This window comes from Oncorhynchus gorbuscha, linkage group LG07 (genome assembly GCF_021184085.1).
Source record: "Oncorhynchus gorbuscha isolate QuinsamMale2020 ecotype Even-year linkage group LG07, OgorEven_v1.0, whole genome shotgun sequence".
Lineage (NCBI taxonomy): Eukaryota > Metazoa > Chordata > Actinopteri > Salmoniformes > Salmonidae > Oncorhynchus > Oncorhynchus gorbuscha.
Genome location: NC_060179.1, coordinates 30,148,285 through 30,162,799, shown reverse-complemented (window position 1 = coordinate 30,162,799; position 14,515 = coordinate 30,148,285). Strand labels below are relative to the sequence as shown.

At 44.7% G+C, this 14,515-nt stretch overlaps 1 protein-coding gene across 2 annotated transcripts; it reads right to left on the bottom strand.

The window, feature by feature from the left end:
- Positions 1–1,739: 1,739 nt before the first annotated feature.
- Positions 1,740–12,606, bottom strand: LOC124039772 (nascent polypeptide-associated complex subunit alpha, muscle-specific form-like). 2 transcript variants are annotated; one of them, XM_046356131.1, is made up of 12 exons: positions 12,541–12,606; positions 7,556–11,858; positions 6,655–7,437; positions 6,287–6,421; positions 5,910–5,997; positions 5,506–5,575; positions 5,306–5,414; positions 4,874–5,005; positions 4,551–4,640; positions 4,092–4,235; positions 3,149–3,333; positions 1,740–2,862 (listed from the first exon to the last, which is right to left on the bottom strand). In XM_046356131.1, the coding sequence occupies exons 2-12, from the start codon at positions 11,855–11,857 to the stop codon at positions 2,694–2,696; spliced, it is 6,207 nt and encodes a 2,068-aa protein (XP_046212087.1). In that variant the 5' UTR covers position 11,858; positions 12,541–12,606; the 3' UTR covers positions 1,740–2,693. The 2 variants fall into 2 exon arrangements, with proteins under 2 accessions (XP_046212087.1, XP_046212088.1); XM_046356132.1 differs by lacking the exon at positions 12,541–12,606 and adding an exon at positions 12,026–12,534.
- Between the last annotated feature and the right edge of the window lie 1,909 nt (positions 12,607–14,515).

The window sequence follows — 14,515 nt, the reverse complement described above, 5'->3', positions numbered from 1 at the left end:
ACAATGCATGACCTCATTGATAAAACTTTCTCCCGATAGGAGAGATAATATATCGTAAAAAATGTGAATTCGGGGGGGGGGGTGCGCTCCGTTGGGGGCAGCTTAAACGAGAACTTGAGGAAGTCTACAGTATCACAAGTCGGTCTATCCTGTCAGGCACAATCATACACAGCGGAGGACACAAGCAACTGCTCACTGCCTTGCCAATTCACTTATATCATGGCTCAAATTTAACATTTGTACAGTTAGATATATTTGAGGCAACTTGGGTAAAGAGCCTTGAATAGGAACACTACAGCAAAATGCCCCATCTAGAAATCCAACCAACGTTATTAGCTCTGTTTCCCTGCCTGCTAGTCCGTCCATGCTACCGCCGAGGGATAACTATCCAAAAAAGGAATCTCCCTTTTAGGACACATGGCAGCAAGAGTGAGAACGACAATTTCATGTGAAGAAAATAGTGAGTAACAACTCCCCAGAATCAAACAAACACATTATGAGAAATTGTGTGAGAGCGAACTCTTGTAAACTCAGCAAAAAAAGAAACTGCCCCTTTTCAGGACCTTGTCTTTCAAAGATCATTCGTAAAAATCAAAATATCTTCACAGATATTCATTGTAAAGGGATTAAACACTGTTTCCCCATGCTTGTTCAATGAACCATAAACAATTAATGAACATGCACCTGTGGAACGGGACACGAACAACTTACAGACGGTAGGCAATTAAGGTCACAAGTTATGAAAACTTAGGCCTCTTTAGTGTTCTTTCTACTGACTCTGAAAAACACCAAAAGAAAGATGCCCAGGGTCCCTGCTCATCTGCGTGAACGTGCCTTAGGCGTGCTGCAAGGAGACATGAGGACTGCAGATGTGGCCAGGGCAATACTTTGCAATGTCCGTACTATGAGACGCTTAAGACAGCGCTACAGAGAGACAGGACGGACAGCTGATCGTCCTTGCAGCGGCAAACCACGTGTAACAACACCTGCACAGGATCGGTACATCCGAACATCACACCTGCGAGACAGGTACAGGATGGCAACAACTGCACGAGTTACACCACGAACACACCAGGAACACACAATCCCTCCATCAGTGCTCAGACTGTCCGCAATAGGCTGACAGAGGCTAGACTGATGGCTTGAAGGCCTGTTGTAAGGCAGGTCCTCACCAGACATCACAGGCAACAACGTCGCCTATGGGCACAAACCCACCATCGCTGGACCAGACAGGACTGGCAAAAGGTGTTCTTCACTGACGAGTCGCAGTTTTGTCTCACCAGGGGTGATGGTCGGATTCGCGTTTATCGTTGAAGGAATGAGCGTTACACCGAGGCCTGTACTCCGGAGTGGGATCGATTTGGAGGTGGAGGGTCCGTTATGGTCTGGGGCGGTGTGTCACAGCATCATCGGACTGAGCGTGTTGTCATTGCCTCAACGCTGTCTCAACGCTGTGCGTTACAAGGAAGACATCCTCCTCCCTCATGTGGTACCCTTCCTGAAGGCTCATCCTGACATGACCCTCCAGCATGACAATGCCACCAGCCATACTGCTCGTTCTGTGTGTGATTTCCTGCGAGACAGGAATGTCAGTGTTCTGCCATGGCCAGCGAAGAGCCCGGATCTCAATCCCATTGAGCATGTCTGGGACCTGTTGGATCATAAGGTGAGGGCTAGGGCCATTCCCCCCAGAAATGTCCAGGAACTTGCAGGTGCCTTGGTGGAAGAGTGGGGTAACATCTCACAGCAAGAACTGGCAAATCTGGTGCAGTCCATGGGAGATGCACTGCAGTACTTAATGCAGCTGGTGGCCACACCAGATACTGTTACTTCTGATGTTAACCCCCCCCCCTTTTGTTCAGGGAAACATTATTCCATTTCCATTTTTATTCCATTATTCCATTTCCATTTCTGTTAGTCACATGTCTATGGAACTTGTTCAGTTTATGTCTCAGTTGTTAAATCTTGTTATGTTCATACAGACATTTACATATGTTAAGTTTGCTGAAAATAAACACAGTTGACAGTGAGAAGACGTTTCTTTTCTTGCTGAGTTTAGCAATGTACCCCATCACATAATGGAACCTCATAATGACCTGTGGTCATAATATCACTGCATGAAATGTCAAGAGATGATGAACATGATGTGTGCAAGAACATCCCCTACACAAGAGGAATAAGTCTTGACCTTAGTACAGCAACTTTTAACCTGATTTAAGAGGCTAAAATGAATTCAATGCATTATTAGAACAGGACCACAGCATTGTTTTAGAACCGTTTGAGTAAAATGTAGTGTATCTCTCCGATTTTTGGAAATTATAAATTGTGAAATGCTCTTTGTATTCTATTGCTGTCAAGTTTCATGCATGTAAACGCTTTAATACTTCCAATAAAACGCTTGTTTCTTATTTAAAAAACATAAAGAAAAATATTATTTGTCTCAAAATACTATGCAGGGATTAAAGGGAGAATTTAAATATTTTTCAAACAACAAGTTGTTGTTGTCAACCTGAGATTAAAAACCAAGATGTCCCCCTCAGAAGAGTCAGTCTGAGTCTTAACTCTTCAGTCTAAAAGAACCACAATGTGCTTGTGACAGGCTGTCCCCACGACAAGATCCAGAGATTGGTTGGTTAGTTGGTGAGGGCAAGTCTCACTGAGCCTCAGCAATAAATCCACCTTGATGCGATTACTTACACCACGCTAAGACTCGGTTGGTCTGACCGAGTCCCACTGACAAAGTTATAAACCAGGAACTGCGAGGTGCCGCAGTAGTGTGTAGCGAAAAGCTTCCCGTCGGGCGTTGGGTCGGAGAAGGCAATCTCCTCCTTGCTCAGGTAGGAGCCGTAAATGAAGTTGTTCCTGAGGAGGGCAATACGAGAAGAAACTACAGATTTAAATATATATTTCTTTGACATTTTACAAGCACACTTTTGACACTTATTTGGACAGTCCGAAACAGAGGTGTAGACAGGCAAGTGGGAGTACAGCAGGAAAGGTGGACGCAGCGATTTAACCGTCTCCGGTGGGGAGAGGTGACTGAAGGAGCGAGCGTTATACCCCTAAACCACAGGCTCTGCACTACACAATGCAATTCTGTAGATTCACAACAACAACAAAGAAAGTCTTGCAGCTAGTTAAGACTGACCTGAGACACTCGATCATGCGCGAGGCGATGCCCGTCCGTCTCATCATGCTGAAGACCCAGATGCGGCTGATGCCACAGAGGGCTGGCTCTGGGTCAGTGGAACAACACCAGGCTCTCTGACGCTCAAACATCACCTTCTCTCCCTCCGAGCCCTCGGGTACCGCCTCCTCGATCACCCTGTAGCCCTGCACACACACACACAAACACACACGCACGCACGCACGCACGCAAGAGCAAATACATCATTACAATAAAGTCTCCACCTCAAACCCCTTCCCACGCACACTTCCCATAAAGGCAGATCATCCCAGCACCCACAATCGTGGACAGAAACACACTCAGAGGTCCCACACCCCTTCCATTTTACAGAGCTCTGTATCAGCTGTGCCAAGTTTCTAATCTGCCTGGTGACATCCCTGCTTCCACCATTGGGCAGAGGGAGAGATAAGCACACTCCTCTGTGCGGTAAATCACTCCACACACCCACTCATTCACTCGTTTGACTATTATTCAATTAGTCTGCTCTCACAATGGCTACGGTACCAGACTTCTACAATCAGACAACAAAATGGCTTCTACAGTAATTAGCCAATGACATACTCCTGGTTTTGTTATTGCAATACAAGCTAGATGATGGATACTGCATCCAGTACTACGTGATCACTTACATGGGCTCCCTGGGAAACAATAAGGATTTTATAATGACATGAACCTGCGGTGAAATAAATTGGAAACAAACTGCCTGCAGTCCTAATTATAGGACTGACTAATTACTAGTGTTATACTGAATCAGACTGAGCAGACAGTCTACTGTGATATCCCTATACTTGTGACTGCTTGGGAAATGCCCCCACTGAGCTCTATAGAGAATACTACGACACTCAACAAGTACTAGAGGAGAAGGAAGTAGTACAGCCCCAACCCACACAGACGTCTTGCTCACCTCTTGAATATGCTCAGCGATCAGGCACCCAGCCACCTTCTTGTCATTGGAGATGAACAGGAAGGTTTTGGTCTGGGAGGGACACTTGGTCTCCACCTGCTGGAAGCCCAGGTCATTGTCCACCATCTCTCTGATCTCCTCAACCTGACAGCACAACAAATTGTGAGACACCCTCGCAAGCCCCTAGTCATTAGTGCACGTCGTATCCAAAACGGTTTTGCAACAGAAAACGCTTCGCTACGAAAACCAGAGTTTCTTATCCCTCCCCGTTCCGGTGAGTTTTCGTCCGTTTGATGTCAAGTGAATATAACCATTGCCTAAAGGATGAATAAGCTATTGTGATATGTATAAGGGGCTTCAAAGTATATTTAAGATCAATAATGCTGTTATATTTCGATTGTATTACAGTAAAGGTATTTCCATATGTGATAATATGTAAAGTTCGAGCCTGAAGCACACCTTCTTCAGTGCATATTTGGGGTCATCTGGAAGGACAAGGATGATCTTGCCATCGGGGTACTCTCCCAGAATCCTCTCCTTCTTCCACCCCTGTGGACGACATGACAAATCAGTGGCTTATAGGATGAGAGATGCATGATGTGTGTGAGAGATGCTGTTTGAGTCAGAGGTGACGCATTAGGTAGAGTTGGCACGCAAGGGCAGCGTCCCAAATAGCTCCCTGTTCCCTATACACAGTATTGCACTACTCTTGTAGTGTACTACATAGGGAATAAGGTGCCATTTTGGACGCATGCATGCTGTGGGAGACCGCTAGTTCTCACCACATATCTGACAGCACTGATGAACTGGTTGTGGAAGTGCAGGTGCTGGGACTCATCCTCCGGGTTGGCAGCAGAATACAGCATCCCACACACACCGCAGGTCACCGCTCCAAAGTGCTTCTGCCCTGCATCCTAGGAGACGACAACGCAGACTGGATCAGTTCTGACATAAATACGGTACCTAGATTCTATACAATTACAGGAACTTACTCGCCTGAGTGCCAGTCTGTTTGTGCTATCAGCTCCTTGTCAATCGTTGTCATGCCAAATGCTTGGCAATGACAGCGAGTGAGTTGGCAAGAGCACAAACAGATCTGGGACCATGGTAGGATTATATATAGTCTTTGGATAACACCCCTCTTCTACAAAAGAGAACTATTCAAAGTACAGTAATACAGTGGGCAGTATTTGGCAAAAGACCAAAACACTCACAGTGGTGGTTTGATTGTCATCTTTGTCGGCCTCCTTTAGTTTTTTTATCTCTTTCTGCAGACATGTGTCAGAGAGGGGACTGCTATTATCTGCTGATTGCACGACCACACTACCACGGAAACACAGATATTGTTTGAATTAAACTCTGGAAAATAGTTTGTGTGGAAAGGATTTATTGCAATTTGAGGGCAGGTTCTTACGAGTCAGAGGACTCTGTTGTTGTCGTGCCCTCTGTCTTGACCTCTGGGGATGCCGGTTTAATCTCAGCAACTAAGAAAGAGACAGATTCTATAACAAAGCATGTTACACTGAGGTTATGACGACATGTTATAACTAGGGCTGTCAAACTATTTTTTTTTTTTAAACGTAATCGAGTTAATTGCAGGATTTGCTGTGATTAATCGCAAATTCAGAATTTTCTCAAATTGAGCTCTAATTTCAGATTTTTTTTTACGACAAAAAGCATTACCAGGATATTGACGTCTTGATTTTGTCCAAAGTAACGGTTACCAAAATCAGGTAAATTGATAACGCACTCTGACAGCTGTAGTTATAACACTGTTCAAAATGTAATTTGGTTGGATGTTATCAGACATGAGGGTACCAGCAGGCTTTTCTTCACACTGATCCTTGTCAACAGAATCTCGTGGGGTCTCTTCAAAGGGAGGGGAAGACACTGGTGCTATGGAATCCTGTGGAAAGACAAGAGGTTAAAGAAGGATAAATTGCATCCCCAAAACTATGCCAGGCATGAAAACAGCTATATGATCATCCACACTGCTTCTAAATGTGTCACTGAAGTTACCAGGGTTAAGTTTCAGAAAAGCATTTTAAGGCTAAGTTCATATGATGAACTTATCCCGAAGATACTTTCGGGAAGCCAGCTCCTGTACAGTTATTGAATAGATTTCAATATAATTCAATCAACAAAAATACCATTCTTACATTTTAATAAAGAAAGAAAAGGTCCAAGGATGTTACCTTATCTTTGGCAGTTTTGGGCGTAGGTGATGCTTCCGCTTTCTGCTCAGTTTGAGGGGTAAGTGTAGGTACCAAGGTTTCCTTTTGTACAGTGGGATTAAGCACTTCTGCCTTCAGTACAGTGAGTTTGGAGTCCTGTAGGAGGAGGGGAGATGAAGACACTTGTACCACACAAGACAATATTTTTTTAGATCAATTATAAGGATGTGGGTAAGAGCATTGCTAGCGCCAAGCTCTAGAAGGTCGTGGGTTCAAATACCACAGGGATATAAAAATAAAATGTATGCACTCATTGTACTATAAGTCGTTTTCAATAGTATAAAAACCAAGAAAGTTACTTCAAGGAGAATAAAAAACAAGAACGTTACCTCATTTCCGGGCATAGGGGTCGGTGTCTCTACTGCCTTCTGCACTGTTGGATTTGTCACAACTGCCTCCTGCACAGTTGGTGCGGTCTTCTGAGTGGTAGGCACAACTATTTTTTGCGGGGTGGGTACCGCCGGCTTCTGCGCGGTGGGTACCGCCGGCTTCTGCGCGGTGGGTACCGCCGGCTTCTGCGCGGTAGGTACCGCCGTCTTCTGGCTGGTGGGTACCGCCGGCTTCTGCGCGGTGGGTACCGCCGTCTTCTGCATGGTAGGTGTCGCCGTCTTCTGCATGGTAGGTGTCGCCGTCTTCTGCATGGTAGGTGTCGCCGTCTTCTGCATGGTAGGTGTCGCCGTCTTCTGCATGGTAGGTGTCGCCGTCTTCTGGCCGGTAGGTGCCGCCGTCTTCTGGCCGGTAGGTGCCGCCGTCTTCTGGCCGGTAGGTGCCGCCGTCTTCTGGCCGGTAGGTGCCGCCGTCTTCTGGCCGGTAGGTGCCGCCGTCTTCTGGCCGGTAGGTACCGCCGTCTTCTGGCCGGTAGGTACCGCCGTCTTCTGGCCGGTAGGTACCGCCGTCTTCTGGCCGGTAGGTACCGCCGTCTTCTGGCCGGTAGGTACCGCCGTCTTCTGGCCGGTAGGTACCGCCGTCTTCTGGCCGGTAGGTACCGCCGTCTTCTGGCCGGTAGGTACCGCCGTCTTCTGGCCGGTAGGTACCGCCGTCTTCTGGCCGGTAGGTACTCCTGGCTTCTGCATGGTAGGCACTGCTGTCTTCTGGCCGGTAGGTTTTGAGTCCTGTGGAAGGAGAACAGGTTTGGAATGCATTTTCTAGAATGAATTTCAATACAGTTTTTGCCACACAAAAACTATTCTGTGCATTTTATCATTTAAGATCATCATTCAAGAAAGTTACCTCATGTTTGGCCGCTGTCGTAAGTGTCACTGCTGCCTTCGGAATGGTGGTAGATGTAGGTCTCAATGCTGTCCTCTGCACGGTCGGTAATACTGCCTTCTGCACTGTGGGTTTCGGCTCGTCATCCAGTTGAAAGTCATCAAAAGAGTACTTGGGCCTGGCTTTGTAAGGCTTATACTCCGCCACAGGCTTGGCCTTCTGAGCTTTCAGCCCGTTGGGCATCGGCGGGGGTACTGCTGGAAGTGTCCTCTTTCTAAGGGTGGGTCCCTTACTTGGGGTCACTTTGGGGGGCTCAACTTTGGGGGGCTCAAGCTTAGGGGTTACTGCTGGGCTGGCTGCGGATGGGGTAGGACAGGGTGCAGTTACTGTGGGTGCTGCTGGACTGGCTGAGGGGGGTGAGGGTGTTGTGGTCACTGGGATGGGTGCTGCTACTGCTGGAGTGGACAGTAATGGGGGGGCAGGTTTAACCTCTGTCTCCGGAAACATCTTCTGATTGGCCTGATCGGACTTGAGCTTCTTCACCATGGTCCAGGACATATTCTTCTCCCGCTGCAGCTCCACCTGCCGCAGCCTCTGGAACCTGGTAAGCTTCTTCTTCTCGTGGATTTTGAGGGGCACCGTCACTTGACTGATGAAGAAGCGCCTCTGTGGTGTCTCTGGAGCTGGGGGCTTGGCTGGAGCAGAAACTGCAGCAACGGGTGCTACTGGGGTAGAGGGCTCCTTGGGCCCGGCAGGAGTTGGAGGGATAGGGACAGTCTCAGTTTGTGTGAAAGGCTGTGGGCATTCTGGCTCCTTGCTGGGTTCAGCCTCAACCGTTACAACCTGCTCATCCTCTTCCTCCGTCTTTAATAGCATGGTGTCCGTGGCGATATCGTCCGCTATTTCCTCACATAAGGCAAGGAGGTTGAGCTGCCTGCTCGCTTTTTTGGAGGCGGCGGCCTTTTGCTCAGCTAGCGCCGCTAGTCGGGCTTTAGTCCGAGCCTGAGGGTTCATCTGCTGTTTCTTAGGTTTTTCCGGGCTACACTGTGTCTTTTTGGCAACTTCCTTCTTGCCACTATTTGTGCTGTCTTGGTTAGAGGAACGTGTGCCTTTGTTTTCAGTACCAGCTTCACTGTTATCTAGACGGAAATCCTCTTCAGACCCTTTGGTTAGCTGGACTGTCTTCTCTGGCACCTCCTTAGAGTTGTCTATGATTTCCAGATCACTATCCATATCCACATCTTCCCCATTCTCTCCCACCACCTCCACAACACAGTGACCGATCTCCATATCCTCAACAATAATCGGGGTCTCCAGGTCTAAGGTACACTCAATGCTCTCCGTCACACCAAAGTCACAGTCTTTATTCATGATTTCTAAGGAATCCTCTACTTCCAGAAACTCTTTGACATTTGAGCGCATTGTGTCAGACAGAGGGTGTTTGCAAAGACTGGACTCCTTCAGAGCACTGAAAAGTGCTTCTAGGGGTGGAGACTTTATCTTAGCACCCGACATTGTCTCTAAACTTTCCCGAGGTTTATCTGTAGGGATGGTCATGGTATCTTCCTGGACCTCCTGTCTCTCAGCACTCTGCTTCACCTGTTCTGAGACATTGTCTGAAGTCTCTTCTGAGGCTACTTCCACGGGCGGAGGAGATTTTACTTCGATATCAAGCTTGGTGTCTAAACTCTCACTAACTTGATCTGCAGGGGTGGGCGCAGAATCTTCCCGCATCTCAGTGCTCTGCATCACATGTACAGTTGCAGGGTGTGGACCCTTTATATGTGCATCAAGCGTGGTTCCTGCACTCTCACTGACTTCAACTGTATGGGTCTCCTCAAAGGACACTTCTAGAGGTGGAGGGATATCTATTTTTGCATCAAGCTTGGTATCTAAATGTTCAACTACTTCATCTGGAGAGGTGGTCATGGAATTCTTCTGCATATCCTCTATTTCGATGCATATCTGATTAACCTGTTCAGGGACAGGGTCTGAAGCGTCCTCTGAAAACGCTTCTATAGATGGAGACTTTATATTTGTATCAAGCTTGGTGTCTACACTCTCACTAGGGGTGGTCATGGGACCTTCACGAACTTCATATGTAGAGGTGGTCATGGAATCTTCCTGTATCTGCTGGCTCGTACTGCTCTGCTTCACCTGTTCATGTACAGGGTCTGTAACCTTCTCTGAAGATACTTGAGTTTCCATTGTCACATCTCTTGACTCTTCGACTGCCTTCCTTTCATTTTCCTCACTTTCACATTCGGAATCACTACTGCTGCTATATGCTACCAGGCCTTTAGCTGGAGGAGATAATATTTCCGCATTGACCTTAGTCTCTAGACGTTCCTCAACAAGACCTGCAGGGGTGGTCGTCGCATTTTCCTGCATCTTGGTGCTCTGTTCAGATACAGGGTCTGCACACTTGATACATGCATCAAGCTTGCTCTCTACACTCTCATTAACTTGAACTGTAGGGGTGATCACAGAACCTTCCTGAACACCCTGCATCTCACTGCTCTTGTTCAACTGCTCATGGATGGGATCTGAAGCTTTCTCAGAGGATGCTAATATAGCGGGAGGAGACATTATTTGTGTGTCAGGCTTATTCTCTACACTCTCAGTAACTTCATCTGTAGGAGTAGTCACATAATCTCCCTGCATCTCCTGTGTCTCACTGCTCTGGTTCAACTGCTCATGGATGGGGTCTGAAGCTTTCTCAGAGGATGCTAATATAGCGGGAGGAGACATTATTTGTGTGTCAGGCTTGGTCTCTACACTCTCATTAACTTCATCTGTAGGAGTAGTCACATAATCTCCCTGCATCTTCCTGCTCTGGTTCAACTGCTCAGGGATGGGGTCTGAAGCTTTCTCAGAAGATGCTAATATAGCGAGAGGAGACATTATTTGTGTGTCAGGCTTGATCTCTACACTCTCATTAACTTCCTCTGTAGGAGTAGTCACAGAATCTCCCTGCATCTTCCTGCTGTGGTTCAACTGCTCATGGATGGGGCCTGAAGCTTTCTCAGAGGATGCTAATATAGCGGGAGGAGACATTATTTGCGTGTCAGGCTTGGTCTCTACACTCTCAGTAACTTCATCTGTAGGAGTAGTCACATAATCTCCCTGCATCTCCTGTGTCTCACTGCTCTGGTTCAACTGCTCATGGATGGGGTCTGAAGCTTTCTCAGAGGATGCTAATATAGCGGGAGGAGACATTATTTGTGTATCAGGCTTGGTCTCTACACTCTCATTAACTTCATCTGTAGGAATAGTCACATAATCTCCCTGCATCTCCTGTGTCTCACTGCTCTGGTTCAACTGCTCAGGGATGGGGTCTGAAGCTTTCTCAGAGGATGCTAATATAGCAGGAGGAAACATTATTTGTGTGTCAGGCTTGGTCTCCACACTCCCATTAACTTCATTCGTAGGAGTAGTCACAGAATCTCCCTGCATCTCACTGCTCTGGTTCAACTGCTCAAGGATGGGGTCTGAAGCTTTCTCAGAGGATGCTAACATAGCGGGAGACATTATTTGTGTTTCAGGCTTGGTCTCTACACTCTCATTAACTTCATCTGTAGGAGTAGTCACAGAATTTCCCTGCATCTCCTGTGTCTCACTGCTCTGGTTCACCTGCTCAGGTTGTTTAGGTACGGGATCTGAAGCCTTCACTGAAGATGCTGGAGTTCCCATCTTTACATCTATCTGGCTCTCTGGGCTTCTGGTGGACTCTGCGACTCCCTTCGTTTGACTTTGATCACATTCAGAGTGACTACCACGAGATGCAGGTGGTATACCATAATTGTGATCCATTTGCACAGGGTCTGAGGGTAAGGCTGCTTCATTTGGGTTAGTCTGTGCCCCTTTACGCTTACCTCTATCCCCATTAGAGTATTTTCTGATGCAATCGGGTTTGCGAGTTCTGATAAGCTCCTCGTCTGACTCTGTGGAAGCTGTTTTTGAGATCTTGGCTGATCTTTTTAGGGTTCCTTTAGAGTTGGGATTATTTGATGAGGTACTTGTGGCTTTCGGCAGCTTAGCATTCTTGACAGGGGGATTGGACTTGGTCCTTGTGGTGGCCTTTTGGGCTGATCTTGTCTTGGAGGAATGACGGCCGGACTTTGATGGTTTATTTCTGTCTTTTCGTTGTGCTGGGGACTTTTTCTTACTCCTTCTCTGTGAAGGTCCTTCTCTATGGGGCTTGCTTGATGTTGCAGCAGCTGGTGTCATTTTGTTAGATGGCATGGCCACTTCATTCTGATCCAACTTTCTTCTCTTAGTTTGAGGATCCTGAGAAGTCTGTTGTCTTTTAGGGGCAGGCATTCTATGAAGAAAAGGTGATGCAATGTATGAATGGCAATAGGTGTTTGTTGTCATTACTGAAAAAGTATAACACAGTCAATACCATTGAGACTATAATAACAGTGTCAAATCATAACTATCAGAGTAAGCAGCCAATGACAGAAATATTTATCAAATTAAAACACTTACTCGAAGCGTGGTATGTGGTTATTGCTCAAATCTTGTACTGTAGCCTATAAAGCTAGTAATTGGAATATGTAACCTAGCTAAGTACAGCACGAAAACTAACTAGCTAGCCTGCTGTAATGAGCGCATCAGCTAAGTGGATGGCTAGACAGTTAGCAAGCTAGCTAATGTTGTTAGCTGCAACAATAACAAGAAAGCTAGCTACTTAGCTATCTATCTAGCCACCTATCTAGTTACTCCAATGATCAAACTCACGTCCATTCACAATGCAGGTAAAGATTAGGACGCCAGTTAGTTGATAATGAATAGATTGCAAGCAAATCACTGCTTTTCAGTCGATAACGTTGACACTTAAGAATTGGCTACAGCCTAGTGTCGTACCAAGCTAGCTAATAATGTTAGCTAGCTAAAATTTGCAAGAAACAAAAATGCTTAACTAAATCACGTCTCGTCATTTGTTATGATACGTAGTCCTATAGTAAAACTATAAAATAAACACATTCGTCACTAAAACTCACTTTACTGTTTTGTTTCCCAACAACAGCTGTTTTTTTCCTTTTCCTGTGAACCAAAGATTTGGTGTACTTCCGGAGTAAAAATGCCGGAACTGAGGAGGCGGGGCTAGGGTGTGTTACGAGCGTAATTATTATACCTCAGTTATACCTTAGTGACAGGGTTACCGCAGTTGCGAAAGAAGTCAATAGTTGGGAGTTACAGAGTTCATTGAAAATAATGCCATTGTTGATTAGATGCTTTTTTCTTTAATTAGGCTATTTTCTCTTGAAACATACGATATATCCACAAGTAAACAATATGGACACACACACACACACACACATTTATTTATTTATATATATATATATATATATATATATATATATATATATATATATATATATATATATATATATATATATATATATATACACATATTTATACATATACATATATATATACACAAATACACACTTATATATACATATATATATATACATATAAAAATATACACATACACATAGATATATATATATATACACATATATATACACACGTATACATATATACATATATATATACACAAATACACACATATTTATACATATATACACATATACATCTACATATATACACACAAATATATATATATATACATATATACACATATATATATACATATACACACACATATATACATATGCGTATATATATCCACATACATATATCGATATATATACGCATATATATACACACACATATATATATATATATATATACAGACATATACATATATATACACAAATACACATACATATATACATATATATACACATATACATATACACAAATACACATATATATGTACATACATACACATATATATATATACATATATAAAAATATATATAAAATATACAAATACATACATGGGGTGAAATCTATTCAGATTACCTCAACAAATTGACAACTACAATGCCAAAGGTCTGCAAGGCTGAAATTGCTGCAAATGGAGGATTCTTTGACGAAAGCAAAGTATGAAGGACAATTATTATTTCAATTAAAAATCATTATTTATAAACTTGTCAACGTCTTATAATATATAATAATATATAATAATATATGCCATTTAGCAGACGCTTTTATCCAAAGCGACTTACAGTCATGTGTGCATACATTCTACGTATGGGTGGTCCCGGGGATCGAACCCACTACCCTGGCGTTACAAGCGCCATGCTCTACCAACTGAGCTACGTCTTGACTATATTTCCTATTCATTTTACAACTCATTTCATGTATGTTTTCATGGAAAACAAGGACATTTCTAAGTGACCTCAATCTTTTGTCTGGGACTACCAATATCATTGGCTAATCCCTGGGGCCCCTGTTGGAGTCATGTCCAACTGGTCATCAAGAGGGATCAGCCAATCTTGAAGAAGATAGCCGTCACAGACGCTAGAATGATGGAAGCCCTCAATGGTGCTGCCCATGCTAACACTGCCTTCTGGCTACTACAGGCCTCTATCCTTCTCTATGATCCTGAGGACCTTTAGGCAAATTTGTTGAGCATGAGAAAAGACACCTACAAGGTTTCAATTGTCTAAGGGTGACAGATATGAAGGTTTAAGTGAGACTGCTTATAACACCGCCACCTATAGGCCAATCGGTGCCATTCTTTTTGACCAAGTTAATCATGGACTCTAGTTTCTGTGCCAAATTAGAAAAAAACATGTCAATCTATGCTTGAGTAATTTGACCAATCTTTTTTTATAATTATGCGGTTGAATTGGCTACAATGGGAAGTCATAGTCGCAAACCAGTTGGCTTGACTGTGAACTCCTAAGAAATCAAAAATGTCCTGCGGTCTTAAAGTGACATTCATTAATTAGCAGAAATATGGGATGGGTGATCTCTTGTACCATTCAGTTCGACTTTGGTATGGTCAGTTGGTTTAGGCTGCACCTGCCAGCCTCTGTTTCGGTCACGGGTAGCCAGTCT

What these genes read in the sequence shown, in the direction of transcription:
- LOC124039772 (XM_046356131.1), bottom strand. Translation starts at nt 11,857, where the DNA reads ATGCCTGCCCCTAAAAGACAACAGACTTCTCAGGATCCTCAAACTAAG. An exon ending in ATGACAATCAAACCACCACT is followed by an intron (nt 5,006 to 5,305) that starts GTGAGTGTTTTG and finishes GTCGTCTCCTAG; the next exon opens with GATGCAGGGCAGAAGCACTT. An exon ending in CCAAATATGCACTGAAGAAG is followed by an intron (nt 4,236 to 4,550) that starts GTGTGCTTCAGG and finishes TTGTGCTGTCAG; the next exon opens with GTTGAGGAGATCAGAGAGAT.